Consider the following 27,094-nt stretch of genomic DNA (forward strand, 5'->3'; position numbering starts at 1 on the left):
ATTTCTGGGTCTGGCTTCCTGGGGCGGCTCCCTTTGCAAGTCTGTCAATACCTGTCTGGCCTGTGTCCCTGAGAATTCCTACAGCTGCCCAAGGGGTGCCGCCGCTGACTAACTTCTCTGGCTCTCAAGCCCATGTATGACCATGGCCCCCTTCCTCAGCTGTTTGCTCAGCCTGCCTCGCTCAGCAGCTGTGCTGGGGACACCGAGTCTTCTCCAGAGGGACGATCTGCCAGGGTGAACCGGGCCCTGGGGACAGCCTGTCATCTGGCTGACCCTGCGAGGCTACTCTGGTTGTCATCACTCTGGCCATGACCCAGAACAGCCCCACCCCTAACCAGAGGATTTCAGAAGCTCCGATCTGGGACAAGTAGAGGGTGACTAAACGTTGGGGTCATGTGTGTGGGCCACAGAAAGCTCATGAGACTGAAAAGTAAAAAGTGTCGTCAGATGGTGAGGCCTGGCATTGACAAGGGGCCAAATAACCTGTTTGCCTGTCGTGCTTTAAAACCGAGTCAGCCGGTCGATTGGGCAGGGACCATCTTAGAACTGTTTCACATCAAGTGGCCTTTGGGATTTTTATCCATCCCATTGCAGGAGAGGAAATCATGTCCCCATGTTCCCAGTGTAGGAACCTGCAGGCTGGCTGAGGGAGGAGGGGGAGAGCTGAATCTGTGGGTGGCGACGGGCAGATGATACCTGCCCGGGGAAGGGAAACTTACATCGACACGGAGCCTGCAGATGCTCACTCTGCTGAAGGGCTGTCGTGACAGTTAGATGAGCGTGTGTGGCTGAGTAAATGCTCGTTTTCCTTGCCTTCTGCCCCAAGGAGGGCACTTTCACACACACTGTCTCCTTGAACCCCACCCCCTCCAGCCTGTGACCGAGGTTGCATATGTCCACTTTATAGATGGGAAAACTGAGGCCCAGAGACCAGTGACTTGCCCACAGCCCAGCATGGCTCGGGAGAGGGTACCTCATGGGAGCCAGGATGATCCGGTTCAGCAGGCTGCGGTGCAAACTTTTGGCCACCTTTAGCCCCGTCCACTCTACTGTGACAGACGTGACAAGGCACAACACGATGCCCAAGCTGCAGAGCACAGTGAACACCATGGCATAGACCGTCTGGTCAAGGGCGCACTCCTGGGCCGGGCAGAGAATGAGGCAGGGTCCTGGGGGTGTCCGCGGCTCAGCCCTCTCCCCCCGCTGGCCCCAGCCCTAGGGCAGCTGGCCACACCTGGCTAAGCGAGCAGTTCCCGGCCACAGGGCTCAGGGTCAGGGCGCTGTCGGTCCACTTGGCCAGCCAGTAGTCAATGGCCACCAAGACCATGTGCTTGAGCAGCTGGGAGAAGACAAGCAGAGACAAGAGCAGGACGCCGGCAGATGACAAATACTTGGCACAGGCTCGCCACGGGATCTTGGCCCGCTGGTGCAGCACTGAAGACAGGTTGTCCTCCTCGTCGCTCTCAGCTCCCTCCTCTGCAGGCCACAAGAACCCACCCTGTGGCTTTCCATTTCATGTCCCTCTGAGGGCAAAACTGGGGCATGTTATCCCCACTTACAGATGGGAAAACCGAGGCACACAGAAGGGAAGGGATTTGGTGGAAGTCACGCTATCTCACCACCCCCAGAACACTGAACCTTTGTCTCCCCATGGTCCATCAAACCTCAGGCCATGATCTCACTGCTAGTCCCACTGTCTGTACCTTCCTCCTCTTCCTCATCCTGCAGGAGACCATCCCTTGAGGACATGGCTCGGGGCAGGCCCTGAGATGGCTCTGTGGCTTTTCTCTCCATGACAGTCTCCTGAAAGACAGAGGGAACCTGGTCAATGTCCTCAGAATGTGCAGAGGGAAAAAGGGAAAGTAGAGGGCAGCCACCCCCGGCAATATCATGTTTCCAGGGTGCCCCCACCTGTGGGAAGGTCCAGATAGACACAAGTTTTTCTTGCCAGAATTTACTCCTCCCCATTTATCTGCTAACGATATCCCAAATGTTCTTGTGGGAGACCATCTCTCCCCTATTCTTTAGTCCCTGTGACTCAGGTGGACTGATCATTCTCCCTGGCTCTGGGGCTGGGGACGAGACCCAGGGCTGGCCTATCTCACATTCTTCATCCCTGGACACAGTGATTTAGTCAAGGTGGGTACAGGACCAAAGTGGACAAAGGAGAGTTAGCCTGAGGATTTCTGATGTACTGTTGTGACAGAGGTACTCTCTTGCAAAGGGAGGTGTTGAGTTGGGAGAATGTAAGCCCGAGGCTGCTGACAGCTCTCTCGCCACCATGAGAATGAGGATGGTCTGAGGGGAGCAGAGCCAAGGAAGGAAAGAAACAGGTTTCAGATAACTACCTGGATCCAGCTGTACCTGAAGCTGATACTTTTTACTTTCATGAGCCAGAAAGTCTTTACCTCTCTCCTTTTCTTCTTTGCCAGTTTGAGTTGATTCCCTGGAATTTTATAACTGAATGGTTTCTGACTATTTCAGAATAAGGGGAAAGCATCCACCTGAGTCTGCCCTGAGTAGCTAGAATAAGTACCGGCCCTCCTCTGGTAGGAGGGAGTTCACGCTCAGCTCTCACATCTGTCCTTTGGGGGGTTCCCTAGGGCAATGAGGGCAGGAAGGCCTTTATGTGTTCAGGTTCTAACAGAAACTTCTCCTCAGAGGGAGGCTGCCCTGCCCTTAGGACATACTCACTTTCTCCAGCTCTTGGTCCTGCCGGTTCATGAGGGTCTTCCAGTGCTCAAAGAGCTGGCACTCAGACCTCTGGAAATCCTTGAGTGTGCCCTCCCTCTGGATGGTGCCGTCCTTCATGGCAATGATCTGGAAAGGCAGAAATAGATCCAGCCCTGGGGCTGAACGGGAACGGGAAGTGGCGGTCACACCCCCACCCCTCACCAGGGTGTCTGGGAAGGACCCATACTCATCCTCTCCCCCACCATGACTGGCTGCTGGCTTTCCCACTATGGTCCTCACTGACACACTCCCAGGGTCTAGAGGTCGGTGCTTCTGGGAGATAATTCTCAGTGGCTGTCCCAGGATTGCTAAGAAGGTTTGCAGAGCAAATTGGTGGCTCTTGGTCAAGCCATCTGATTCCTTGCTAGGATCGCACCAGGGGCAGCTGTTTTTACACACTCAATAGCTAATTGCATGCTACCTCTAGCACTTCCTGACTGCATGTCTGGTAGGTTCCACCAGTGGTTGACAAAGTACCTATTGGTCTAAGGGTGTGTGGCCATACCTCTTCGAAATCATAAAACTGATTTTATTTGAAACACTCAATGTTTCCCATTCATAGACATTCGTCATTAATTCAGAGACCCTCCCCAGCTCCTTTATCTCCGTCCCCCCCCCCAACCCAGCTGCTTCTGGGATGTGAGGTGCGATGCCAGGAGTCTTGCTGTCTGACATGTCAAGGAACCAGTCATGCCTTTGTCTGCCTTCTTTGGACTAAAGATTGTCCCGAACTGCCTTGCCAAGGTCATTATGGAAACTCAGTCACAGACCTTCTGCACCTGTCATAATAGTTTTAAAAAGTAGAAGGAAGATGTAGGCCCATTTAGCACAAGCTTAAAGATCAATTTTCAGGGGCAAATGTATACAGGAGTCTTGCAAGGCCCAGATTTTAAATTCACATGATTTCAATCTTAAAGTTTAAATGCTTTCCAATTAGGGGCACCTGGGTGGCTCAGTGGGGTTAAGCCTCTGCCTTCGGCTCAGGTCATGATCTCAGGGTCCTAGGATCGAGCCCCACATTGGGCTCTCTGCCCAGCAGGGAGCCTACTTCCCCTTCTCTCTCTGCCTGCTGCTCTGCCTACTTGTGATCTCTCTCTCTGGCAAATAAACAAATAAAAAATCTTTAAATGCTTTCCAATTAATTGAGAAGTAACTGTTGTCTCCATATTGAGGAGTACAGAAATTTAGTTAAGATGGGGTTTCACAAAATTGCATTCTATTGATAACACTGAAGTTTCCACTACGACTTGCATTATTTGTTTCCGTATTTTCCACCCGATCTTGACTTAAATGCATCCAACCCTCAGTGGGTCAGAGGGCAGGAAGATGGCTCTCCCATCCAAATAAGCATTCCCGAGGCGAGGGGAGATGAATCATCAAACTAAGCCATAAGTAGAAGGTAGGAATGGAGTGTCTGCTTCTTTCTGAGACTTCTTGGTGCCAGACTGGCATGTACCCACAGGGGCCCCAGGTGAGGAAGGGAACATCTGCAGCTCTAAAGGATACCAAATCCTTGGCCTGTATAGGACTTGCCTGAGCGACCCTGCCTGCTTGGAGCCATTCAGCATGGATCTCTTCTGCTTTGCGACCCTTAGGAAGAGCTATGGAGACACTGACTCCTTTGAAGATGTCCTACTGCCTCTCCCACCTCAGCCCGCCATAGCTTGACCTCCTGTGGCCCCTCACCCAATCTGCATGTGGCAGGTACTGGAGCTTGTGTGTCACTAGGACCACTGTCCTCTTGTCATCCTGGAGTAGCTCAAGGATCCCGGCCTGCATCAGGTGGTCACTCAGATGCACATCCAGAGCTGAGAAGGGGTCATCCTGGGCAGAGGGGAGAAAGTGGGGGCAGGGGGTAGGGGGAGGGGAAACAGTGAGAATAAAACCCCTCAGAGTTATACCAGCTCTGGTCCAGGGACTGACACTGGTTAGCTATATGGCTTTGGACAATGTACTTAACCTCTCTGGGTTTTAGATGTCTCATCTTAAAATATGGCTGTTGTCAGTTACTGCTCTCAAACAGATTTAATCATAGGCACTTCCTGACTCCTGAACCTTCAATAGCTCCCCATTGCCTTTGAAGTCCAATTTCCTTAACATGATGATCTAGGCGCTCTACTACCTGCTCCGTCGGTCTGGTCTCACTTATCTGACCTGTCCAAGCTCCCTGTACTCCAGGTTTCCAGAGAACTTGCCACTCCAAGGTTTTTAACCTACGATTTTTCCTCTGACCAAAGTGCCATTTTACCTTTTGTCTGCCTGGTGACTCATCCCTCAGTGCTCTATCCTAGCTCTTCCTGTGTCCTTTCTTGACTTCAATGCCTAGCCTTCCCTCCTCTCAATTCCAGTTGTGATATTTATCTGTCCACTCCTGTGAGGACCCCAAGAACCGACACTCCTTATGCCCGTGCCAGGTAGAATAAGAGCTTAATACTACTTTGCTGAAATAAACGGCAATCTCCACTTTACTTCTTCTAACAAAAGCTCACATAAGACCATGAATAGGTTGGTACTTTGTAAAGGGCTATGTCAGAGGGTAACAAAGACTACGAACCTTTACATTTTGAAGTGTGTTTTGTAGGGAGCATTTATGTGTATTGAGGGCAGGCGGGGGAAAGAATAAAACCAGGTTCAGAGACCCGATGTTCCTTCTTCTGACTCCCTACCCAAATGGCCTTCCTCTTCCCTTGTTTCACTGACTCCCTCTTCAAGTTCTTCCTCCAGGAAGCTCTCCCTGATTATCCTAGCCCTCACCGTGGTCTCCTTAGACAAGTCTCCTCATAGACTGTGCCACAGTTTGGCTTTCAACTGGGCTGTGGCTCTCAAGTGTGGGTGAGATCTATCTCCCTAGTTAGACTCTACCTCTTTGAGGCCAAGACCTAGCTCTCCGAATTCCTCAGTGTCAACCAAAGCACCTAACACAGAACTTGGCATGAAATAGGGCAGATATAGCTAATAAGGGGTTCTCATGTTTGACTGTTAATGGTTATCTGGAGTGCTGTGTTGAGAAGGATTCTGAGGCCAAGTTAAGTTTCCCAAAGAAACTTAATGTGGGGTTTCACAGAATTGCTTTCATTGATAATGCTGAATTTTCTATTATTACTGCTGTGATCAATTAGCAATGTCTGCTCTGGGCATGGGGTGGGAAGCGGCACATACATTCCACGTGTTCTAGCGGGGCTAACTAAGTGTTGACAGTCTGGGGCTGTCCTACAAGGAGGCAGCCTGTAATTACCACACGTCTCCCTTCACGGCTGCTGCAGAGTTCAGTGCAAAGTCCACAGAGGGTCATTTGCACTATCCTTGCCTTAGTTTCCCTATCAACGATTAGCTGATATCTCTGGCAGGAGAGGGAGTTGCTGGGTGGTGGTGGTGGTGGTGGTGGTGGTGGTGTGTGTGTGTGTGTGTGTGTATGTGTGTCCAGGCAGTGAGTCAGGGAGGGCCCCAAGGAGGACACCGGCTAAGACACTCACCAAGAAGACAACGTTGGTGTGCTGGTACAGGGCTCGGGCCACACTGATTCGCTGGCGTTGACCACCAGACAGGTTGATGCCCTGTGATTGAAGGAGAGGAAAGGTCACACTCTCAGAGCCCCTCAGGAAAGACTGTCCTGGCCCTCACTTCTTGACTGTGAGCTCTTTGGGGGGGTGGCCTGGCTCTCTCCACCTCTTTGACCCCTCCTCACCACGCGTGAAGAGAGGAGGGACTTAATACAAATTTACTAAATTCATTCTGAAGTGGAGAGCGGGATCCCCACATCTTTGGAGATTCATCATGTAGGGACCATCTGACCAGTGACAACTCAGACACAGGAAGTAGGGATTTAAATTATACAGAAGGACAGTTGTGGGAGAATCCATACGCCTGAGCTTACGGAGGAGGGGCCCCACCTGGCCAGGGTAGATGAAGGAGATGACTGTGGGCCCTTAGAATACACGTAGTATCGTAGTATCCTGTGGGCCCTTAGAATACACGTGAGGCATGAATGAAGGCGATACCAAGTCATCTCCAGCCCACAAAAGCACTAGTGGCAAACCTGTCAAGGACGGCCAGCAGCCCAGGGCTTGAGACCATTCTGACCTCACTGCAGGCAGCTCTTCCACCTTTCCCCTCTCTTAATTTCCAGTCACCTGCTTTCCCTGAGAATCATCTCTGGACATGCTGGGGGGTCAGGGGAGCTTGGCCCTGCCTTGCACAAAACCCCATAGAGGCTGCTACTAACCCGTTCCCCAATCTGAGTCTGGTCTCCATGGGGCAGGATGTCGATGTCCGGCTGCAGGGAGCAGGCTTCGATGACCATTTTGTACCTGGAGTGGTTGGGGGGAGGGTGGGATGTGGGGGGGCGGACACAGCCGGTCAGCCTGGCCAGAGTGGGGCCTGACCACATGCACTGGGCCATTAACTTTGGGGCAGCTGGTCTCAGGGAGAGCCATGGCCTTAATGGCCTTCTGCTTGGGTGCAAACAAACACCACGTGAGCGTGAAAAGAGCTGAGGGCAGCACCTCACAGAGTCTTGGGGCCAGTTAAATATTTGAAGGATGAAATTAGATAGTAGCAAATATGCCATGTAAGTGATAAGAGGGGGCCCCGGGCCCCTGGGCAGTGGGAGAAGCTGCGGCCAGAGCCCACACTGGGGGCACGGCCAGGGAAAATCACTGCTGGTAGGCTTTGGCAGTAATGATGATGGCTGATCAAATATTTGGCCAGCCTGCTCCTCTCCTACTTCCCTGGGCAGCTCTTAGCTTGAAAAGATGCCAGCCAGGGTGCATGGAGGCATCAGAGTGTCTAGGTGACATGTAATTGGGTGTCAGGCAGCCTTGGATTTGAGACCCATTTCTCTCACTTATTGGCTGGGTGGCTCTGGGCAAGTTACCTAACCTTTCTGAGCCTTGTAAAAAGAGGGTAATCATAGTAGCTTCCTGCTGGGGCGGTTGTGAGCATTAGAGGAAGCCACGCATAGAAAGAGTGGGACATGGCCCTTGACACTCAGGAGCTCAGTGGATGGTAACCATTATTATCATGGGAGGGAAAATAGCACATGAGCTGCAGAGTGGGTGTAGGGAACCATGGGAAGCTGGGTCAGCCTTCCCCTTCGCCCCAAGGGAAGGCACTAGGGCTTCCACACAACGCCCTCACATCCACAGGAGCTAGACCGCCCCAATGCCCAGGCATATCTGAATCATTTCCAGGTGCGCCATATGGAACAGGCTAGAATCCAGATAAGCATCCCGGAGAGCAGGATGGCTGGGTATGGGAGATCAATGGAGGCACAAGCAGCCGGCTGGGGCTCTGGCGCCGGGGAGGGTTGTCTGGGGCTGCCCCTGACCAGTTTCTCCCCTCCCCCAGCCTGTCCTCCTCAGAGAGGCTTTTACCGTTGTTTGTTGAAGGGACTCTCAAAGGTGATGTTCTCCTCCACAGTGGCATTTAGCAGCCATGGTTTCTGAGAAGCATAGGCCACGGGGCCTCTCTTCCTGGAATAAAGCAGGTGGGAGCAGGGGAAGCCTTCTCAGGGGCTTGTACTCAGAGGCAGTTGTCAGGCAGATGGCTTAGACCGCGGAGGTGGTGCACCTGGCAGAAATCTATGTGGCCTCCAGCGGCCTGGGCTGGGCTTGGGTGCTGGGGTCTTGGCAGACTGGGGGGAACGGGCTCGCAGCCCTGCCCTGCCCTGCTGCCAACCTGTCCCACTCCTGTCACCTATTTCTCCTGAGTCTTCACCCAGAACTGGGAGAAGCCCAAAGTGTGACCAAACCAAGTAATGCCTCAACCCCTAATTTCCTTCTTCCCTGAGAGGCCCTCAAACCACTTGATTTTGACACTAACAGGTAATTGTCCAAGTGGAACTTTTTAAAAATAAGCAGAGCCAAGGAAACCACATTTAGTGTGATCAGGTGTTTGAAGACCAAAGACAAGGGGTGGGGTGGGGGGGATAAAATGATCTGATGTGAAGGGAGCAGCTTGAGGCCTCTGAACCATCTGGTGGAGCATGGAGCCCCCCTGGGCCTCTATCCCGCAGCTGGGCTGGGCCCTGGGGGGCTGCCTTCAAGAGTTCTGTGTCTCCGGGGCGCCTGGGTGCCTCAGTGGGTTAAAGCCTCTGCCTTCGGCTTGGGTCATGATCCCAGGATCCTGGGATCGAGCCCCGCATCAGGCTCTCTGCTCGGCGGGGAGCCTGCTTCCCCCTCTCTCTCTGCCTGCCTCTCTGCCTACTTGTGATCTGTGTCTGTCAAATAAATAAATAAAATCTTAAAAAAAAAAAAGAGTTCTGTGTCTCCCTTGGAAGAACCCCTCTGAGGAAGCCTGCCCAGAGGGCGGCTGCTCCCCGTCACAGTACCTGACGTCCGAGTCGGCCACTGGCTCCCGCTCTGGGCTGCAGCAGGAAGAAAAGACGTAACTTCAGGGCTCCCATGCACGCACCAACTTCTCCACAGACACCCAGGCTCCTTCAAACCCAGTGTGAGGGTGCCTTTATAGCCCCTGGGACCAAGGATGCAGCCACCCATGTTGTCTGGAGGGGTGTGGGTGGGGCTTGGCCGTCCTGGGGGAGCCTCTGCTGCCTGACCCTGTGTAGTCACCCCAGTATGTGTGAGATGTGTGAGGAGGGCCCCAGCCAAGAGGGAGAATGGGGGAAAGGCACCAGGGGTGTAAGCGTGTGTGTGTGTGTGTGTGCGTGTGTGTTTGGGGGGGTGTGGGTAATCCTGTGTCAGGAGTATGAAGGCCAACATATGGCTCCTCCAGACACCGGCCTCTGCATCAGGGCTCAAATGTACAGACTCGTCTCAGACAGACGTGGCTGCTGAAACAGCTGGGGCAGGGAGGGCTGTCTGGAAGAAGCCGGGCCAGGCCTGCAGCTTGTGTGTGGGAACATTTCGCCGACAGAGCTCTCGCGGTGGCAGCCAGAGGGCCGAGAAGGGCTCGGGCGTGATGGGAAGCCTCGTGTGGCCCTGTCAGCCGCCGGCGGTGGAATGTGGGGAGTCTGGGAGTCTGTCAGCTGCAGCATCCATGTGCCCTGGGCTGCCGGCAACCGCTCTGGTGTTGCCCTTCTATCCCGCTGTTCTCATCCACAGGTCAGACCTGTCACGTACTGTCAGCTGGGCCTTTTGGCTCAAGAAGCATGGTCACTGTGGCTAGAAAGGCTGGGCCTGTCATCACACCCAGGCACTTGAGGACAAGGTGGGAGAAAGGGCAGAGGAACCACGGAGAAGTGAAACACTCCAGGGTCAGAAAGAAGGCCGGGAGCTTGAGTGTATGTACAAAGTTGAGTCAACGTTCCTAGTCCTGGCTTCATGCTGCCGCTTCATGTTCTTGGGAGCTGTGAGGTTGGGGAGGGTTGTGAGGGTCTCGGAGCCTCATTAATCGATTTTACTTGGACTTTTTCAGGCCCATACCCTAAACATAAAGCAGTAAGGCCTCATTTTCTGTCTGGCCTGGGGGGATATCCACCTCCTCTATCACAGCAATGTTTCTCAACTTTTTTTTTTTCAGGAGCACTCCCTAGGACCCTTTAGACAGAGCCTTTTCTTCCCCCCTATTTTTTTTTTTTCCCCTGCCATTTGCTTTCCAACTCAATGGTTTTTAGTTGAGTCACAAGGTCGTGCAAGCATCACCACTAATTCCACAGCATTTTTATCACCTCCCCAAAATAAATCTGCACCCATTAGCAGTTACTCCCTTTCTCCCTTCCCACCAGCCCATGGCAAGCAGGTAGCTGCTTTCTGACTATACACCATGACATTTTAATTAATTAGTTAATTAAAAAAATTTTATTTTTAACTAGGCTCCACACCCACCATGGGGCTTGAACTCACGACCTGAGGTCTGGAGTCTCATGCTCTGCCGAATGAGCCAGCCATTTCATTCACCATGAAAATTTTTTTTTTTTTTTTAAATATGGAACGCTTCACGAATTTGCGTGTCATCCTTGCGCAGGGGCCATGCTAATCTTCTCTGTATCGTTCCAATTTTAGTATATGTGCTGCCGAAGCGAGCACTCACCATGAAATTTTTAAACCGCAGATATATTGTATATGTGTTTCTATATTATATGACCTTGAAGGCCACAGACTGGAGTGTCTAAGTTGGTTTTTCTCTCCAAGAAGCAGACTTTGACCTTGTTGTGAAGTATGCCTTATTGTGAGGCCTGGGGCCTCTGACATGATGTGAGCTGCAGACCCTGCAGTCCAGGACTTAGTATCCCACCCTCACAAGCCCTCCCAGTCCCCCAGCTTCTTCCCTTTGTTGGGACCCACTTCTAACCCAGTTCGAGGCTGTACCTGGGGTCCTCTCCCGTCTCATCAGGAAGGCTTGCTGGGGCACAAAAGGGAAAAAACCAACACCAAGTTACTCTCACTCCACTGCATTTCTCTCCATCACAAAAGGTCCTTTGGAGAGCAGCCTATCCCTGCCACCCCTGCCCTCCCGCCTCTCCCCAGTGTCCCCAGGTGGCTTCCCTTTTCTCATCTCTGTCCTTCCCACAGCACCTAGATGAGCACCCTCCAAACAGCAAGGGCTAAATCCGTGCTCCTGGCCCGGGCTCAGAGCACAGCAAGGCAGGCTGGGCATCACGATGGTTTTCCAGTTGGGAAAACAAAAGCTCAGAGAGGCAAAGTGACTTTGTCAAGCTCAGAATCAATTTATCCACACAAGTAGATTGGGACCCAGTAATTGGGTGTGAAGGAAGTGAACTGCAGCTGCTCTAAAAAAAAAAAAAAGTGCATAGCATGTGATTAAGATGTGTATTTTTTGGTGACAATTTTTTCTCGTATCTATCAATGCATGAATGTAATAGACTGTGATGTAAAATGAGTTTCACACTGTGGATTATAGTAAAAAAAATTTGAAAAGTCTGAGTGAGGTGACCTGAATTTTGATACTGACTTTGCCACTGTTCTCTCTCCTCCCCCAGACCACCTCTCAACCTTCCAGAAGTAGCCCTCTGTCAAGAAAATAGGTGTTTCTGACATGCATATTTGGGGAAAGACAATCGGCTCTGTTTTCATACAGATCTTACTTTAATCACACTAAAACCAGCTAACATTTATATTGAGATTTTTAGAAGCACTGTGATAAACACTGTAATAGTATCATCTTTTGTAAGCTTTAAATAATCACATGAAGGAGGGTGACTTTGACTGTCTCCACTTTACAGACAAAGAAAGTGAGGGTCAGAGAGGTTAAGTAACTTGCCCAAAGCCACACAGCCAGCAAGTAGCAGAGGAAATAGATCTATGTGTCTGACTCTAGAGCTTCATGCTCTTAATGAACATGCTACATTACTTCACTATGATTGGTCAGGAACACTGGGATGGACAAAACCAGGGAAAGAAAGGAGACTGATGAGTTCCTTTCTGTCCCTTGCTGAGGAGCAGGGCTGAGAGGAGATCTTGATGAATGTGTAGTCTCACGTCCCCTCAGATTCTGTTCTGTGATCTTTGGGTCTCCTTTCATTCTCTCAACCCCGCTAACCCTTGCGTTCTCCAACCACCAGATTGCTTTAATTTCTGGGCAGCTGATAACGTGAGACAGATGAAAAACCAAAGCTTACAAATTCCAACTATGGCCACGGCTCAGATGAGCTTGTCTCTGGAAACTTCCTGTCTTGCCTGCTTTCAGAGTTGCAAAGAACTGCTTCCTGAGTTGTCTTTACCTGGAGGAAAGCACATCTGCGGCCTCCCTGAGGATCCCAGCACACAGTGAGTGCTCTCGGCCCTAACTCAGTTCGCATCATGTCTGGACTGCTCAATTAGCCTTGTAATGGACTAACTCTCTAATCAGCTCCTTCGTGAGTCTTTATCCCCAGTGGGATTTTAAGGCAGGAAGAGCATTTTTTTCAGCTGCCACCTTGCTTAACGCATGAGTGACCTGTAATATAGGGAGGTATTAACTGACATCTTTGTCATTTGGGAGAAGGGAGGGAGGGAGACTAGCACTCAGTGAGGGCTTCTCCATGCCAGACACAGTGTGAAGCTGTCATCCACAGGGACAACACTATAAAGAGGTGTTAGTATCCCCATTTTATAGATAGGGAAACTGAGGCTTAGAATTTTCATGACATGCCCGATGTTACAGTTAGGATGAAGGGAAGCTGGGGTATGAATCCAGGTACATCTTTGCCTATTTCCAGTGTAGTCCCAGCCTCCCTAGAATAAGCCTCCCCAAGCCTTTGTGTGTAGATGTTTCCATCTGAAAGTACAAGATGGTACAGGGTGGCACATCCTTTCTCTCACTGATTACTGGGTCTTAAAATGTTGGGACCATTTCATCCCTCCTCTCTCCGTACCTTTGGAACCAAGCACTGAGCTGAAGGACAATTCCCCCCAGTTCTCCAACCCTATGGCCTTCCCTTCAACCAGCTAGGAGCTGTGTGCACACCAAGTGGCATTGAGGCCCAGAGCCCACCCTCACAGGGCTTGCTGTCTGGTAGAGAAAAGCAGACAGGTACAAAAGTCAGAGAGTTATGAGGGCCAAAACCAAGTAGGGTAAGAAAGTATTCTAGAAATTTCGGGGAAAGGACCCACAAACACCTTGCAAATGCATAGAGAGAAGACTGGAAATGGGTGGTTTTTACCTTCTTTATACTTGTGTAAGTTTTCTAATTTAATGGACATTCTTCTAGAATCAGAGAACAATGTAAATTTAAAAAATAGTTTGGGGGAGAAGAAATCAGAGAGAGTGTGGAAAGACTCCAAGAAGTCAGAGCTGAGATGAACTCTGAAAGTGGGGGAGGACCAAGGGCAGACAGGGAGGGAATTCTAGGTTGGAGGAAGAGGCAGCACAGGACGGCAGGCAGCACAGGGAACTGGAAAAAATATGGGATCTGAAGCGCATCTCTGAGGAGTTTCTTGACTCGTTAGTGTGAAATCTTTGGCAAGTCCCTTCCCTTAGGGGAGCCTCTCTTTCCTTCTGTATAAAATTGGGATAATGGCACAAACCTCAGCGATACTGGGAGAATATGGTATAAACACAGCTCCGAACTGGTCGGAGGCAAGGTGTGGGGTTGCAGAACTGGGGGATCACCCTTTCGGCTCCATGCTTGGTCCCAAAGATGCACACAGATGGGGAATCAAATGGGCCTGCCACTTGCTTAAGACCCCAGCAATCAATAAACAGGGAAGAGGCAGAACAGGTTAGAGAGGAAGTTAGAACCTTTGGGTCCCCATGGTCCCTTCATCCTGCCCCCAACAGGTCTGTAGCTGCCTTGAAATGTTACTTTTTACCCACAGAGCACTTTCCAATTAATGTCATTGGGTCCTAACACCAAGTCTCCGAGAGAGGAAAGCATTTTCCTCATTGTCCCAGTGAGGACACCAAAGCTCAGAGAGGCGAAATAATCTGCCAAAGGTCACACAGCAAGCGAGGGGCAGACTCAGGACTACGGCCCAGAACCACTGGGTTCCAAGCCTGGTTCATCACCTCCCATGCAGGGCCCCCTGTTTTGTCTGTTTACTACCTCACCACATCTGCCTTCTCCAGGAAACCTGGGGTCCCCTGAGCCCTTTACCCTTACTCCCCACGGCCTCCAGGAACTGCGAGAGCAGATCGGACCATAGTCACAAAAGGAGGCTGTTTCTCACCTCCTGGGGCATCAAGGGTCTTGGGAGGCAGCCTTCCCACCAACCCCCCACAAGGCAACAGCATTCTGAGGGCAGCCCAGGGCAAAAAGGCCGCCTGAGTGGGCACAGACAGAATAACAAACAGTTCCTATGTGGATGCCACAGCAGGTGGTGGGAGCAGGGGCATCAGGAGCTCCAGGGAGGCTGATTTACAGTTCCTCCTCAGGAAATGAACGTTCCCCCCACCCAGTGCTTTCCTCAGGGGCCCTGCTTCCTGCTGGCTCCCTGGGGATGTTTAAAATCATTCTGCTGTGGTCATGAATGGCCCTATTCCTCATTTCTAGGGAAAGAATTTCACGGGAGTATATCTGCTAATATTAACTTTTCATCAAGCGTTTTTCTTCTTAGGTATTAAGGGGAGAGTTCACAGATTCCCAGGTGATAGAGAGCTGAAGCAGAGAGCTGCGTGCTGGAGAGCACCTGCTAGTAAGGGCATGTGGGGAGGCATGGGGTTCTCCCTGAGACCTAGAGCCGGTGGCCCACGTGCCGGCTCTGCCCAGGGCAGCTGCCCTCACCAGATGGACCCTCCGTGCCCGCCCTGGGGCTCCGTCTGCATGCCTCTGTCCACCCAGGACCCATGAGCTCCCTGGGGTAGGTCTTCTCCTTTGCAGTCTGCACAGAGAAGTTCACAAAATATACCTGTGCTGGGGACTTGGGGGACAACCCTTCAGTCCTGTCCTCAAGGGGCTCCGTGTCATGGGAGAGACACATTAGCAGGTAATCACACCACAGTGCGAGGCATGCACAGACAGGATTCCCACTTTCCAAATGTTGGTGGGGAATTGCATGGTGGAACTCTGAGTTAGGAGAACAGCATAGGAGAACACGCTGGAGGAGAGAGAGGTCAAGACACATATATGATGGCGGCCTCTGGAAGGTCATATATTGTTCCCAGTTTGTTCACTTAGCAAAGGAATTCATTTAGCAAAGGCTCTCGGATACAGAGACAAATAAGATATGGTCTCCTTGCTCAGGGAGCTGACTACCATCTCTCCTGAGAGACAGGCCGGAATGCATTCAAGAGCCACTGGGGAATTCTGTACCTGCCATAGAAGTCCATTGTCAAAGAATAATATTTATGATAATATTTATAGGGTACTTGCTACACACTAGGTTAAGCCTCACATCAGCCCCATGGGAATAAAAGAAGACGGGGCCAGAAAGGTCACGGAATTTCCCAAAGCGCAGAGCTCAGACCTGAACCCAGGCAGTCTGCCTCCAGAGTTTTTGCTCCTGTCTGCTCAGCTACACTCGTCATTTGTTCTTTGCAAGAATACACGAACGGCCGTACAAACCAACCCATCTCTCCAGAGTATTTGCTGTTCTGCGCCTTCTAATCCCCCAGCTCCCCGCCCTCTGCCCCCTGGAGCTCTTCCTGGCTGCCCGGTCACCAGGCCTTGGCGGTGGTGTGGACGAAAACATCAGGGCAGCCTGCCATCGCCCCGGCCTCTGGCTGCAGACAGGCAGGCCTGCAGGAGAGGCTGCCAGGTTAAATGCTATTTTGCTCTTGGCTTGCTTTCCAAGTGCAGCCTCCCCCGAGGACCTGGGCCCAGTGTCTGAGGTGTGGAGTTTGCCTGCAAGGGGCCCTCGACACACAGCCCCCACGCTTCACTCACTCAATGTCCACGACAGGTGGGCTGCACAGAGCTTGTGCATGTCCCGGATTTTGAGAGGCAAACAGCAGATGAAGGCAACTGAGTCATGTCTGTCCAGACTCCTTCACCTAGCTGCTGTACATTGTAATGGGTTCCTAACTGGTCTCCCTTTCTGCATCAACTCCCTCGCTCCCCCCCCCCCCCCCACCATGCTAACTTCATCACCAGTATGATTCCTCTACAGCCTTCAGGCTAAATCTTACTTCCCCGGGCTTAGTATATAGGGGCGTCTGAGCCAAGCCCAGCCCCCTTCCTGCTGTCCACCACGGCGTCCCACACCTCCAGGGCTCCAGGTTCCAGAATCATGTTCTTCCCTATCAGCGCACCTTTGCCATCCTGATACTCCTGCCTGGAACACCTTCCTCTCCTACCCTTCCTTGCCTCTTTCATCAGATGAAACCCGCTCCTCCTACAAGGCTCCAACACCCATCCATATGAGCCTTCTCTCCTTAGAGGTCATTGTTGTTCCTCTGTGCTCAATTAGGGCCCCGATCCCCTTTCCATTCCCATAAAAGCAGGGGCCATGTCTTAACCATCTTTGCCTTGTTGTTGCTGTGCCAAGGGTCTGGCACACAGTAGATGCTCAATAAACAGGGGGTGAGTGAATGCATCAGTGTAGAGACTGGAGTCTGAGTTGCATGGCAAACCAAGTCTTGCAACTTCCTAGGGTGGGCTGCAGACTCCCTGGAAGTGGCTTGCTTTGCTTTGGAGGGACGCTGCACCGGGGAGGAGGGCAAAATGGATCCTGGAGAAGTGAGAACATTTCAGTACCACCCACTCCCCCAGACTCAAACCTAGCCAGGAGCTGGGGCCCCGCTGCCTACTGAGAGCAAGGGTCATGAGGACCGAGCTGTGAGCACCTGAGCGGTGGCTCTGAGAACAAGGTAGGGAGGTATCCTGGCCACGACAGGCGGCTGGCCTTAGGACTGTCTGCCTAACAATTTCTTCACACTGCCCTTGAGCTCCTGCTCTCTCAGCACTCAGTAGAGAGCCCATGTGCTTGAGCACCTAGGGACAAATCCCACTTCTGCCATTTAAGAGCTAGGTGGCCTTGGGTCGCTTGCTTTGCCTCAGTTTCCTTATCTGTTAAGTGGGGTTAATGACGTCTACCTCACAGAGTTTGGTGCAGTCAGACTGACTGAGACAATGAAGTAAATGAAGGGCCTTGTCCCGTGCCTGGCACATAACGGCTGCTCAATGTTGGCTGCCCTAGAGAGGTCCCTTGTATCTCCCGGGCTGGGGCAGAGGCTTCCAGAGACAGAGGTGGCAGTAGTCAGACCCTGAGGGTTGGCAATGCTTGGAGAAGAGGTGGGTGGGGCAGGGCTGAACCCCAGCCAAGCATGCCTGCTGCTTCTGCAGAGGACAGAGAGGGCTGATGATTCTGTGAGGACACCTGGGGTTGGAGGCTGGGAGAAGAGATGAAAAAACAGGGGCCAAGGGATCAGGCCCCGGGGTGGTGGTGGTGGTGGGGTTGGCTCATGCTAAGTGGGTCACAATCCCAAGAATCCAGGGACAGCCCCAATCTCCAGGCTCCTCAATCCCGTCTTCCCTTTGCAGACACACACCTTCAACCAACAGGGAAAGGCTCTTCCCTTCAGAGCCCGGAGGGACAGTTGGTACAAAGGGTCTCCCCAGGCAGGCGGTGTTGAGGAATCCCCCAAATAAGATGGGGAGTGGAGGCAGAGACCTTTCTGCCCCTGATGGAATTCAGACTCCAGACACTGAAGTCACAGGAAACCCAAAGGGTTTGTCCACCAGCCCACAGCCCCACTGAGGAGGAAAACTTGCCCTCTGTTGGCACCATTCAGGGACATTTTGGAAAAGCAGGGAATGGAGGTGCCTACAGGTCCTCAGGCACTGGACCCAAGGTCTTTCTCTGTGCTCTGTTCTATACTCAGGCTTATGAAAAACCTGACCTCTTGAATGATAATCTCCCCCTAGAAATAATTGTAGGGAAAGCCTGTCCTCTGCTGGACTGGCTGCAAACTTTATTCCTGAATGCGCTCTACCAACCTGTCAGGTCCCCCCTGCCTTGGGATGCGGGTGTGGGGGCAGTGGGGGGGGGCGAGCTAGGCCCTACCCAGGCTGCTGTACACCTTTCCCACCCTCTTCATTTCTCTGCCCTTCTTTGCTTTTTAAAAACCTTCTATGTTATATGTATCTTTTATCAACTAGCTTCAAGTGGTTTTTTTTGGAAGTACGTGGGTATAAATAATAGATTCATGATTGACTCAACCTGAGGTTCTGGCTCTTTCATTAAGATAGGGATCTTTGTGCAGAAACCCACGTCTTGTCTGTGTTATCTTTGGCTCCCCAAAACACCCCCGGGGCGGTTGGCATTGGTTTTGCGGATAACCAAGCCGGAAACCAGTGTTGTGCCACAGTCCCCCACATGGGAAGGCAGTTCAAGTTCCAGCTCAGCCACTTATTAGCTGAGTGAATTCGGGCAAAGAGTTTAACCCTCATGGATAAAACCAGAACTGCTGAGAGTCCTTACCTTGCTGGTTGTCATAAGGATTAAGTGAAATAATGCATGCGAGGACTTAGCAAAGCACTTGGCACACAGTAAGGGTTTAGTAAGTACTAATGATGATGATGAGAATAACAACGAACAGCACTGGTGGAGCACCCGATAAGTGCATGATGTGCCTTCCCCCGAGGACGGTTGAAAGAAAGGCTGCCCTCCTGCCCATCGTCTGCTCTCCCCACTAATTGAGCCCAGAGGATGCATTTAGTACCTGTTCCAGAAGACAGCCCCTGAGATCTTCTGCATCTCCCCTAGGGTGGCGAGGAGGAGCGAGGACTTGCCGCAGCCCACCTGCCCCACGATCATGGTCAGCTGGCCTGCAGGGAGGGCGGGCAGCAGATGGGACTGGAGCAGGAGGGAGTCTGAACAGTTACCACCCAGACAGACGGGCAGATATACCCAATCCTGGGACCCCCGTTTGCTCTCCTCCTACCTAGAATCCCCCTTTGAGCCCTTCTTTCTGGAGACCTTCCCAGGTCCTTCCTCTACCAGTGATCCCCTGCTCCTTCCTAAGCACCTGTTTCTTCTTTCTAGTGCTCCCCAGGGCGAGCCCATCTCCTCCTGGTCCCAACAGAGGCCACTCTGGCTCCTATCTCACATCCCATCCCACCTCCATGCTTTGCTCATGCTACTGCCTCTGCCAGGATGCCCACCATGCCTCATGACCCACCAGGGATGCCAGGGATCCTGCTCATTCCCAGAAACCCCAGCCCTTCCAGAGCGCCTTCCCTGGCTCCTCGGGACTGCTCTTCTTTTTGTGAAACACTCGCAAGTCTTCCGCAGATGGATGGACATCAAGGCCCCGCTGTCTAGTCCTGTCCTTATTGCTGCTCTCCCACCAACCTGTGGACTTCTGGAGGACTCGGCCCACCGCTCTCTAGTGTTCATACCCCAGAGTACCCACCAAGAGTGAGCACTGAGCAGGTACTCAATACATGCTGGTTTTTCTTTTTTTCCCCACTTCATTCAGTAGACATGGGGAGGGGAACCCTTCCACTATGCCTCTGAGGGGACACCCTCAGACCATGTTGGAGAGGTGAGCTAGGCCATACCTCGGGGGATGCGGATGGTGATGTTGGACAGCGTGGGGATTCCATCAGGGGTCCACGTGAAGAAGCCTCCGATGATCTTTATTGGTGGTACCCCACCGCCCGAAAGAGAACAGAAGGGCAGCTGGGCTCTCAGTGTGAATGGTCTCCTGCCTCCCCGCCTCCCAACAAAAGCCAAAAAACACTGATTTCAGGCCCTGGATCACTTCTAGGGCAGGGGAGAGAGAGAGAATGGCCTTCTCATGCTGACCCCTGCCCGAGGCACCCTCTCCAAGAGGAGAGTTACACGTTCCCCCATTCAACAGAGAAGGAAGAGTTGTCCCTGGTTTTGGGACCTCTGTGAACCCTCCCAGCAGGCAGGGTGACCTCCAAGGCAGAGGACTCAGCACATAGGTCTCTGATGCTGAGTTCCCTCCTAGAGATGGTGCTGGGGAGCCAGGCATGGGGGTACAGGGTCCAGGACTCACCTGGACACACCAGTTGTCAGCATCGCCATCTGCACTGGGGGTCAGCCTCTGCAGTGGGGCCGTGAAGCTCCGACAGTCCTCCCGGGTCGGATGCTTGCGGTTCACAACCTTAAGGGGCTGGGAATGGTCAGGAAGAGGTAAGGACCCATACGTCTGGGAATTGTGCAGGGAAGGGTGTCCCCGTTCCAATGAGGAAAGGCAGAAATAGGACATGGCAGGGCACAAGGTACAGGCACTAGAGAAAAACATTGAGAGTGACTGGGGCAGGGGGTGGGGGAAGCCAGGCACTCACCACTGCCTGGTACTTGCTGGCTTGGCCCTGGGGCGCAGGCTCGCGGGGAGCACACTGCTCCTCACGGATCTCTGCACTGGACAGGAACTCGCTCAGCTTTTGCACACTGCAGAGGAAGCACATAGACACCCCTCACCCTTGCCGGGGGCAGAGGGGAGGGGAGAGGGAGGAGGGCACGGCCTGAGAGAGAAGCTCTGAGAAAGTTCCAGGTCATACGGCCCTGTCCCTGCAAAGCCCATACTGGAGGGGGCCAGACCAGTGGGCATCTGTGGTGGGCAGTCAGTGTTACCTGGATTTCTTAGTGTTGACCAATATGTGGGACTGGGTTAGGGTCTGGGTTGGGGTGAGCTTGGTTAGTTTCAATGTTAGTTAAATGTTAAAGCTGGTTCATTGGTGTTGGGCTTTATCAGTTACTGTTGGAGTTAAGGTTGGTCATTGTTAGGGTTGGTTAGGATTGGGATTGGTTATTAACAATAGCCAGTGTTTACTGAGCATGTACTATATGCCAGATACTGCGTTAAATGCTTTATAAGCATATAATTAAATCCCGTTATCATTATGCCCAACTCAAGGAGGAGAAGGCCTCAGATAGCCTGGGGTCAGCAAGATTAGGACTGTCTGCCTATGGAAATGCTTCTGGGTTAGCACAAGGGATTTCTGACAGGGGCAGCATCCTTGAAACCATGGTTTCTATACAGAATCACAGAGCTGGGCTGGGCTGAAGAGGAGGGGTGGTCATTAGATGGCACAATGCCAAGGCCAATTAAACTGAATCAGCCCAGCCAAGCCTGGAAATGGGAGCTAATCTTTGGCTTTTCCTAGTTATATACTCCTTTGACCATAGTTCTGCTGAGTTATGCCCCCTTCTATCCTTGAACCCTGGCCAGAGCTTCCTCGTGAGAGTTGCTTCTTCCATCAGCGACTTGGTTCCAACAGCCATCTCTTTGCCAGCTTGCATAGGACCTACTAGGGTCTCATGCATCAAGGGAGGTCACTTTCCTCAAGGCTGAAGGGGCTCAGGTACAGAGCACATTTGTTACTGTCTGGTCCCACCGGCAATGGGTGATGGCACAGCTGGCTCTCCCCAGAGGCACGCCAAGCCCTGGCCTTCCAGGAGCTATTTCAGAGGTTCTGGGAGCTCTTCACACTCCAGGTATGGAACTCCCCAGCCAAAACCTCAGCCCCTCACCCTCAGGCTTTCATTCCCAAGAGGGTGATGCCGCTGGGAAAGCCCAGCAGTAGGTGCCTCCCAGAGCTGCAGGCTAATGAGGGATGGGACATGCAGGCACTTAGGGGAAAGCTGCTTTACTGACCAGGGTCGGGAAGGCTCTGGGACCCGTGGAAAGAGGAGGGGATGTTCAGCCTGAGGAAGACAAAGATTCAGTGGATACCATGCAGGGAGGCACAGTGCTCATTCTGGGAGGCTCTGGAGGGTGGACCCACCTACTGATAGGTAGAATTTATGAGGAGATACAAGTTTTGCCTCAACATTTCATTTTTTTCTCTTCTTTTTTTTTAATGGAGTTATCTTGCCAGTGCCATTGAGTTCCCTCTCCTTGGAGGTATATAAACCAGCTACCTGATTCCTTCTCAGGGATGGCGTGGAGGGAAGCCACACAGGGCTAAGTCCCTCTGGCCAACTATGACCTCCTTCTGTGAGGCCCAGGTCAATGGGGAAACATGTCTTGGACCAAACAGCTGTAGTTGTCGTGGTCATAGGTGCAAGCCCTGGGGCCACCTCACGAGCTGCCTGTCCAGTGTCCTTACTGGACCCTTCTCTCACCTGACGAGAGCTTTGACTGTGGACCGGACCACGCTGGACAACAGGAAGAGTGGGGTGACCAGGATGTGGAACAGCGAGAGGGAGGCGAAGGCCACCGAGGGTGAGAAGTCGGCCCCTTTGAAGAAGCTGACATGGCCCACGAAGGTCTGGGGACAGAGGCACATGTGAGATGCATGACTCAGAGCCTGGGCCTCTCCCACACAGGCAATGCTCAACCCTTGGGCTGGAACAGGGGGCCCAAGGAGAAATTTCAGTTCGAGACCCCTTCATCATCTTCAGTCAGCTCCCGGAAACGTCTCCAGCAAGTTTAGGACTTTAAGCTGGGGGGTCAAGGCTACTTCCCCCTATCCTGCCCCATCCTTGTCAGGATGACCGGAGAGGAGCCCTAGGGTTAGGTCAGCTCTGCCCCCTCGGACAGCGGTCCTCAGTCAGGGAAAATGTCCTCACGATCATTCCCAAACCACCTCCTCTCTGTGCCCGCCCCTGGCTACCTGGCTGGCTCAGCAGCATCTATTACCCAGAGTTCCCCAAGGAGCCAGGCCAGGACCAGCCCAATAAATCATGTCAAAAGTGAATTCCCAAGTGTCCCTGACAGGCTGTGAACTCACCACAGCTCAGGGACACCGGCCCCGAGGGGAAACAAATGCATCTTTTTAAAGAAGTCTGGCAGTCACAGAAGCCGGATGGGAGCCCTGGGTGGTGAGGGCCTGGGCCTTTCTGGAGGGGCACACTTCGGGCCCCCACTGCTGGGCTCCCACACCGCTTGGGATCAAATCACTCCACTGTAATATTAATGACACGGAGAATGGTTCATACCATGTTCTTAAATTTCAAAAAGCAGGTTACAAAACTGCATGTATGGCACAATCCTATTTTTGTAAAAATGTCATATTATGTGCCTTAAAAAGAGACTGGAAAGAAACACATTAAAGATGTTGCCAGTGGGATTATGGGTGATTTAAATTCTTTTCATCCTTTCCTTTCTGAATTTCCCAGCTTTTCTGCAATAAACATGTCTTACTTTTATAATTTAAGAGCTTGATAGCTCTTTTTAAAAGACAGCAAGATTTCTTAAAGCCTAAGTAAGCCACTGGTCGTCTGGGCCCGGAGGGCCTGGAGTCGGGGACGGATCTGCTCCATATACAGACGTTCAACCTCTTGCCCTATTTTCAGTCCCACTGCTGAGAGCATCATCCAAAGTCCTTGGGCAGAAAGGCCAAACCCTGGGCGGCGTCTCACTACAAACATGCTCCGCCACCCACCCCAGCCGGAGACAGAGCCGGGATCCACTTACGATGAGGACAGCTGCGATGGGGATGGCTGTGTTCATGAAAACTGTGGAGGAAGCACAAGGGAAGATTAGTGGGAGGGATGAGATCACTAAAAATGAAGCTGCCCAGGGTGGCCTGGAGGGAGGCAGTGCTGGCGTAGGGGGTCCTTTCTCCAGCCGGTAGGGCAGAGCCGGGCAGGGGAAGGGCAGAACGCTAGCCGTGGGGCCCCTCTGGCCCCTTACCCTGCTTCCCTCTGACTCCTGTCCCCTGTGTCTGAGACCCTGCCTCTAGACAAAAGCTTAAATGCTTCTATCCTGTTCCCCGGTGACCAGTGTGAAGGATGCCCTGTGCACAGTGGTGAGAGAAGGGACTGGAGAGCTGACCGTTTCTGGTCTTCTGTGAGGTCAGCAGCACATGTTTCTGGGGGTGCTAAGTTGTTACCCCTTCTTCTGCTTTGGGTCCCTGTATCCCTCCAAACCAGGTTCTCCTGAGGCTTAGAGGATTCCTAACTTCTCAAGGCTCTTGGGAAGGATTTCAACCTTCCCCACACTGAGGTATGAGTAACTGAGGACAGCTTAAAAGGGGTCTCTCTTGGCTCTAAGGCTTAGCGGCTAGGCCCAGGTGGGGGGCAGCTGGTTTGCTGCAACAGGAGTCCCCTCCTTATTCTGTTTCAAGTGTGGCCCTTAGACCCTTCATAGGGAGCCCAGAGAGCAAAGAGAGCTGGACTTAAGTCATAGAAGGGTGGAGTCCCTGACCTCGGGCAGGTCATTGACCTTTCCTGTGCTTCAGTTTCTTCACCTGATTTTTGTTAACTTGTATGTCCTTGTTCACACACTCTGGCTTCCTCCAAGGTAAGAGGGGATAATGCAGGGTATAGGCTCTGCGAGCCCAGGGGCTGCCTGGACATCACACCTCAGCTTAGCTCTCCCCATGGGGCGTGCTCCTCTGACCCAAGGCATGAGAGGCTGGAGAGAGCCCTGACCCCAGGCCTAAACTTCCAGAAAGCAGCCCCCCTGGAGGAAGAGATGACTATTCTACCTGCCATCTTCCCATCTCCTCTCCTTGCTTCCAGGATCCTCTTCCAGATCAGCCTAGACATGAGTCTGTTTGTATAATTAGCCAAATTAACGCAGAAGAAGCCAGGAGCCCGGGGATCAGCCTGGGCACATGGCCCCTGTGTAATGAATGGTGAAGTCTCCAGGGACACTCACGAATTACAGATGGCCAACACCATTCCCAGAAGCCGAACTGTCTACTTATTCCAAGAATCCCATACCAGCTAGTCCATACACAGTGTATTCTGGAGATGTGGGAGCTCAAGTGAGGGCAAGAACATGGCCTCTGCCCATGGTGGGGGGTCCTTGTCTGAGGAAGGGGACAGAACTATGCTCTCAGGAAGCCCCCATTATGATGGGGAGACAGGGAACATGCCTCTGGGGGCTCCCCTGCAGACAGGAAACACATTGGGCCCACATTTGGGGGACTTCCTAATCCGATGAGGGAAGCAGTCCCAGCTATCAGAGAGTTCCCAGTCTCTGGGAGGAGGAGATCCAGCTGGTGCCCTTGGGAGGTACTGCGAATCTCTCTGAGCACAAGGCTTTTTATCGACAGCGATATCATACCTGACCTTTAACTGCCCTCCCTGAAGGAGGTGCTATGGTCTCAGGGTGCCCTCCACAGTGCTATAGCCCTCCCTCAGGGTCTCTGGCAGGAGGCAGTACGAACATTATCAGTTTTCCTACAGCATAAAGGACCCAGATTGGGGACACAGGACATAGCAGAGCCATCGTGGGCTAGAGAGAGGGAGGGACAGGAGGACCCCAGCAGGCCTGGGCCCTTGACCGGTTGCACCAACCGTATGGTTCTAAACATTGGGGTAGCCATGCGCATCCCCTCCAGGGCCAGTTATTCCAGAAAGCTCCTTCCAGGCAGGGGCCTCCGTCGTCTATTTCTCTCCTGCCCATCCCCATTGGTGAGTGCCACCCCAAGACGCCCTCCCACACATCTGGGGCTCAATTCCCCGCTCAAGAACAGACCAGAAGTTAGGTGGCAAATTGGTACAACTCTGCTGAGAAAGCAATCTGGTGCTCTGTTAGCTAGAGACACACAGAACTTGAGACCTTCTGATCCTATAATCTCTCTCGTGGGAGTTTCTCTTGAATCCTCACTCAGGCGAAGTGCAAACCCCGAAGCAAGATGGCGTTAGCAGCAGCACTATCTGTCACAGCAGAACAAAACCACTAGCACAGCAGTAAACCGCCCAAGACGAAGGAAACTGACAATATTCAATGCCAAGTGGCTGTTTTAGTAAATGTGGTACATCAACTCTAGGGGAGATTTGCAGTCAGAAATGTGTGATAATTGATATTTTGTTCTGCTGCATGTTTTCTCTATGCGTGAAATTTTTTTTAATTTATTTTTTTCCGATTTTGTTCCTTATTCTGAACCCCTTTGAGGAATGAGACAAGCTATAAATAAATTCGAAAATGAGTTTTCCAACGCTGATGCAGCAGTGTGGAGAATGTATATGATATAATTAATTTCTGCCTGGTTCTGTTGTTGTATGGAGACGTTAGCGAATGACAGTGTAATTTTCCACGTCCCTCACCCTCTCCTGGAAGGACAGCCTTTGTTGCTGCGAACTCTGGGTCCCGTTCAGGGCGGGGGTTGGGGGGAGAGAATCACCAGCTGCTGGTGTTGTCAAGGCCTCTCTGAAGACCACCCCGCTGGGCACTGGGGTGCACATGGCTGGAATGAGGGGGCGCTGCAGGCTCGGGCATGTGTCTGAGTTCAGCAGACATTCCAGTATCCTGGTGAGGATGGGGGAAGGGAGCGGGGTGTCCCAGCTGTCAGGAGTTGAAGACCCGAGGCTGAGCCTCTGTTTTCCTGAACCCCATAACGCCCCATAAGACATTGAGGGTGGTGGGAACTATGGCCAAGAATTGAGTTCTCTCCAACTTTGGCATGGGGTGGGTTGACTCATTTTGATTTGATCTGGGGGGGGTAGGTACGGGGGTGGGGGGAGAACATGATAGTGCTCAAATCCTAAATGCTAATGAGCAAGAAGTAATGTGAAAAAAGTTCTACGTGAAAACAGATTAGAAAATCCTGTGTGAGTGGGGTACCATTTCGGTAAAGTGTAACCGCACGTAGGCAGGCCTGCCATGCCACCTTTGGAAGTGAAAGCCTTTCTCTAACGGTGTAGACATCTGGGTCCTTGCTGTTTTAACAACCTCCTCTCCAAATACCCTTTAAGAAGTATTCTTTCAAAAATGACTTGTTGAGGATCTTCTCTGCCCCGGGTGTTACGTTGGGTCCTGGGGGCATAGTAACGAACAGTTGTGTCCACTTTGCATACCCCCCTCCTCCAAAAACAAAGCAGACAACAAATCAACCCAAACCAAAAAGCAGGGCTCTCCGATGGGCAGTTCCCTCCTGCCCCCTCCAGCTTTGCTCCAGGAAGGCTGCCTGGCCTTGTGGGCGCCCCAGTGGGCACAGCAGGACCAGGAGCTTTTCATTTCCACCGCACTGATAAATATTTCAGAGGCCATGTGTCCAGGAGGCACAGCCAGCCATCCGTGCCTCTGGCTGGTTTCATGGTTGTCTCGGGGGAGGGCGGGGGAGGGGCCGAGGGCTGCTGGCTGGGCCTAACAGCAGGCGCACCTGCTGGAGGGGGATAGGTATCCTGAATGCACATGGCTCTTTCGCATC

General features: G+C 52.3%; 1 protein-coding gene and 1 non-coding gene across 5 annotated transcripts in view; both read right to left on the reverse strand.

The window, feature by feature from the left end:
- ABCC8 (ATP binding cassette subfamily C member 8) overlaps positions 1-27,094 on the reverse strand; it is a 73,512-nt gene that overhangs the window by 11,909 nt on the left and 34,509 nt on the right. For all 4 annotated transcript variants that reach the window (XM_047690451.1, XM_047690449.1, XM_047690450.1 and 1 more), the window contains 16 exons: positions 23,407-23,447; positions 22,113-22,258; positions 20,330-20,435; positions 20,038-20,154; positions 19,574-19,649; positions 18,733-18,838; positions 11,001-11,030; positions 9,062-9,097; positions 8,106-8,204; positions 6,956-7,040; positions 6,207-6,287; positions 4,420-4,557; positions 2,695-2,820; positions 1,704-1,803; positions 1,235-1,476; positions 974-1,140 (listed from right to left, as the gene is read on the reverse strand). In XM_047690451.1, coding sequence (XP_047546407.1) covers positions 974-1,140; positions 1,235-1,476; positions 1,704-1,803; positions 2,695-2,820; positions 4,420-4,557; positions 6,207-6,287; positions 6,956-7,040; positions 8,106-8,204; positions 9,062-9,097; positions 11,001-11,030; positions 18,733-18,838; positions 19,574-19,649; positions 20,038-20,154; positions 20,330-20,435; positions 22,113-22,258; positions 23,407-23,447 — 1,696 coding nt within the window. The remainder of the gene's footprint in view (positions 1-973; positions 1,141-1,234; positions 1,477-1,703; positions 1,804-2,694; positions 2,821-4,419; positions 4,558-6,206; positions 6,288-6,955; positions 7,041-8,105; positions 8,205-9,061; positions 9,098-11,000; positions 11,031-18,732; positions 18,839-19,573; positions 19,650-20,037; positions 20,155-20,329; positions 20,436-22,112; positions 22,259-23,406; positions 23,448-27,094) is intronic.
- On the reverse strand, positions 10,612-10,718 carry LOC125080202 (U6 spliceosomal RNA). Its single transcript, XR_007121239.1, has one exon. It is a non-coding gene; the product is annotated as a U6 spliceosomal RNA (small nuclear RNA).

The sequence above is a fragment of the Lutra lutra genome, chromosome 10, assembly GCF_902655055.1.
Source record: "Lutra lutra chromosome 10, mLutLut1.2, whole genome shotgun sequence".
In the NCBI taxonomy this organism is placed as follows: domain Eukaryota; kingdom Metazoa; phylum Chordata; class Mammalia; order Carnivora; family Mustelidae; genus Lutra; species Lutra lutra.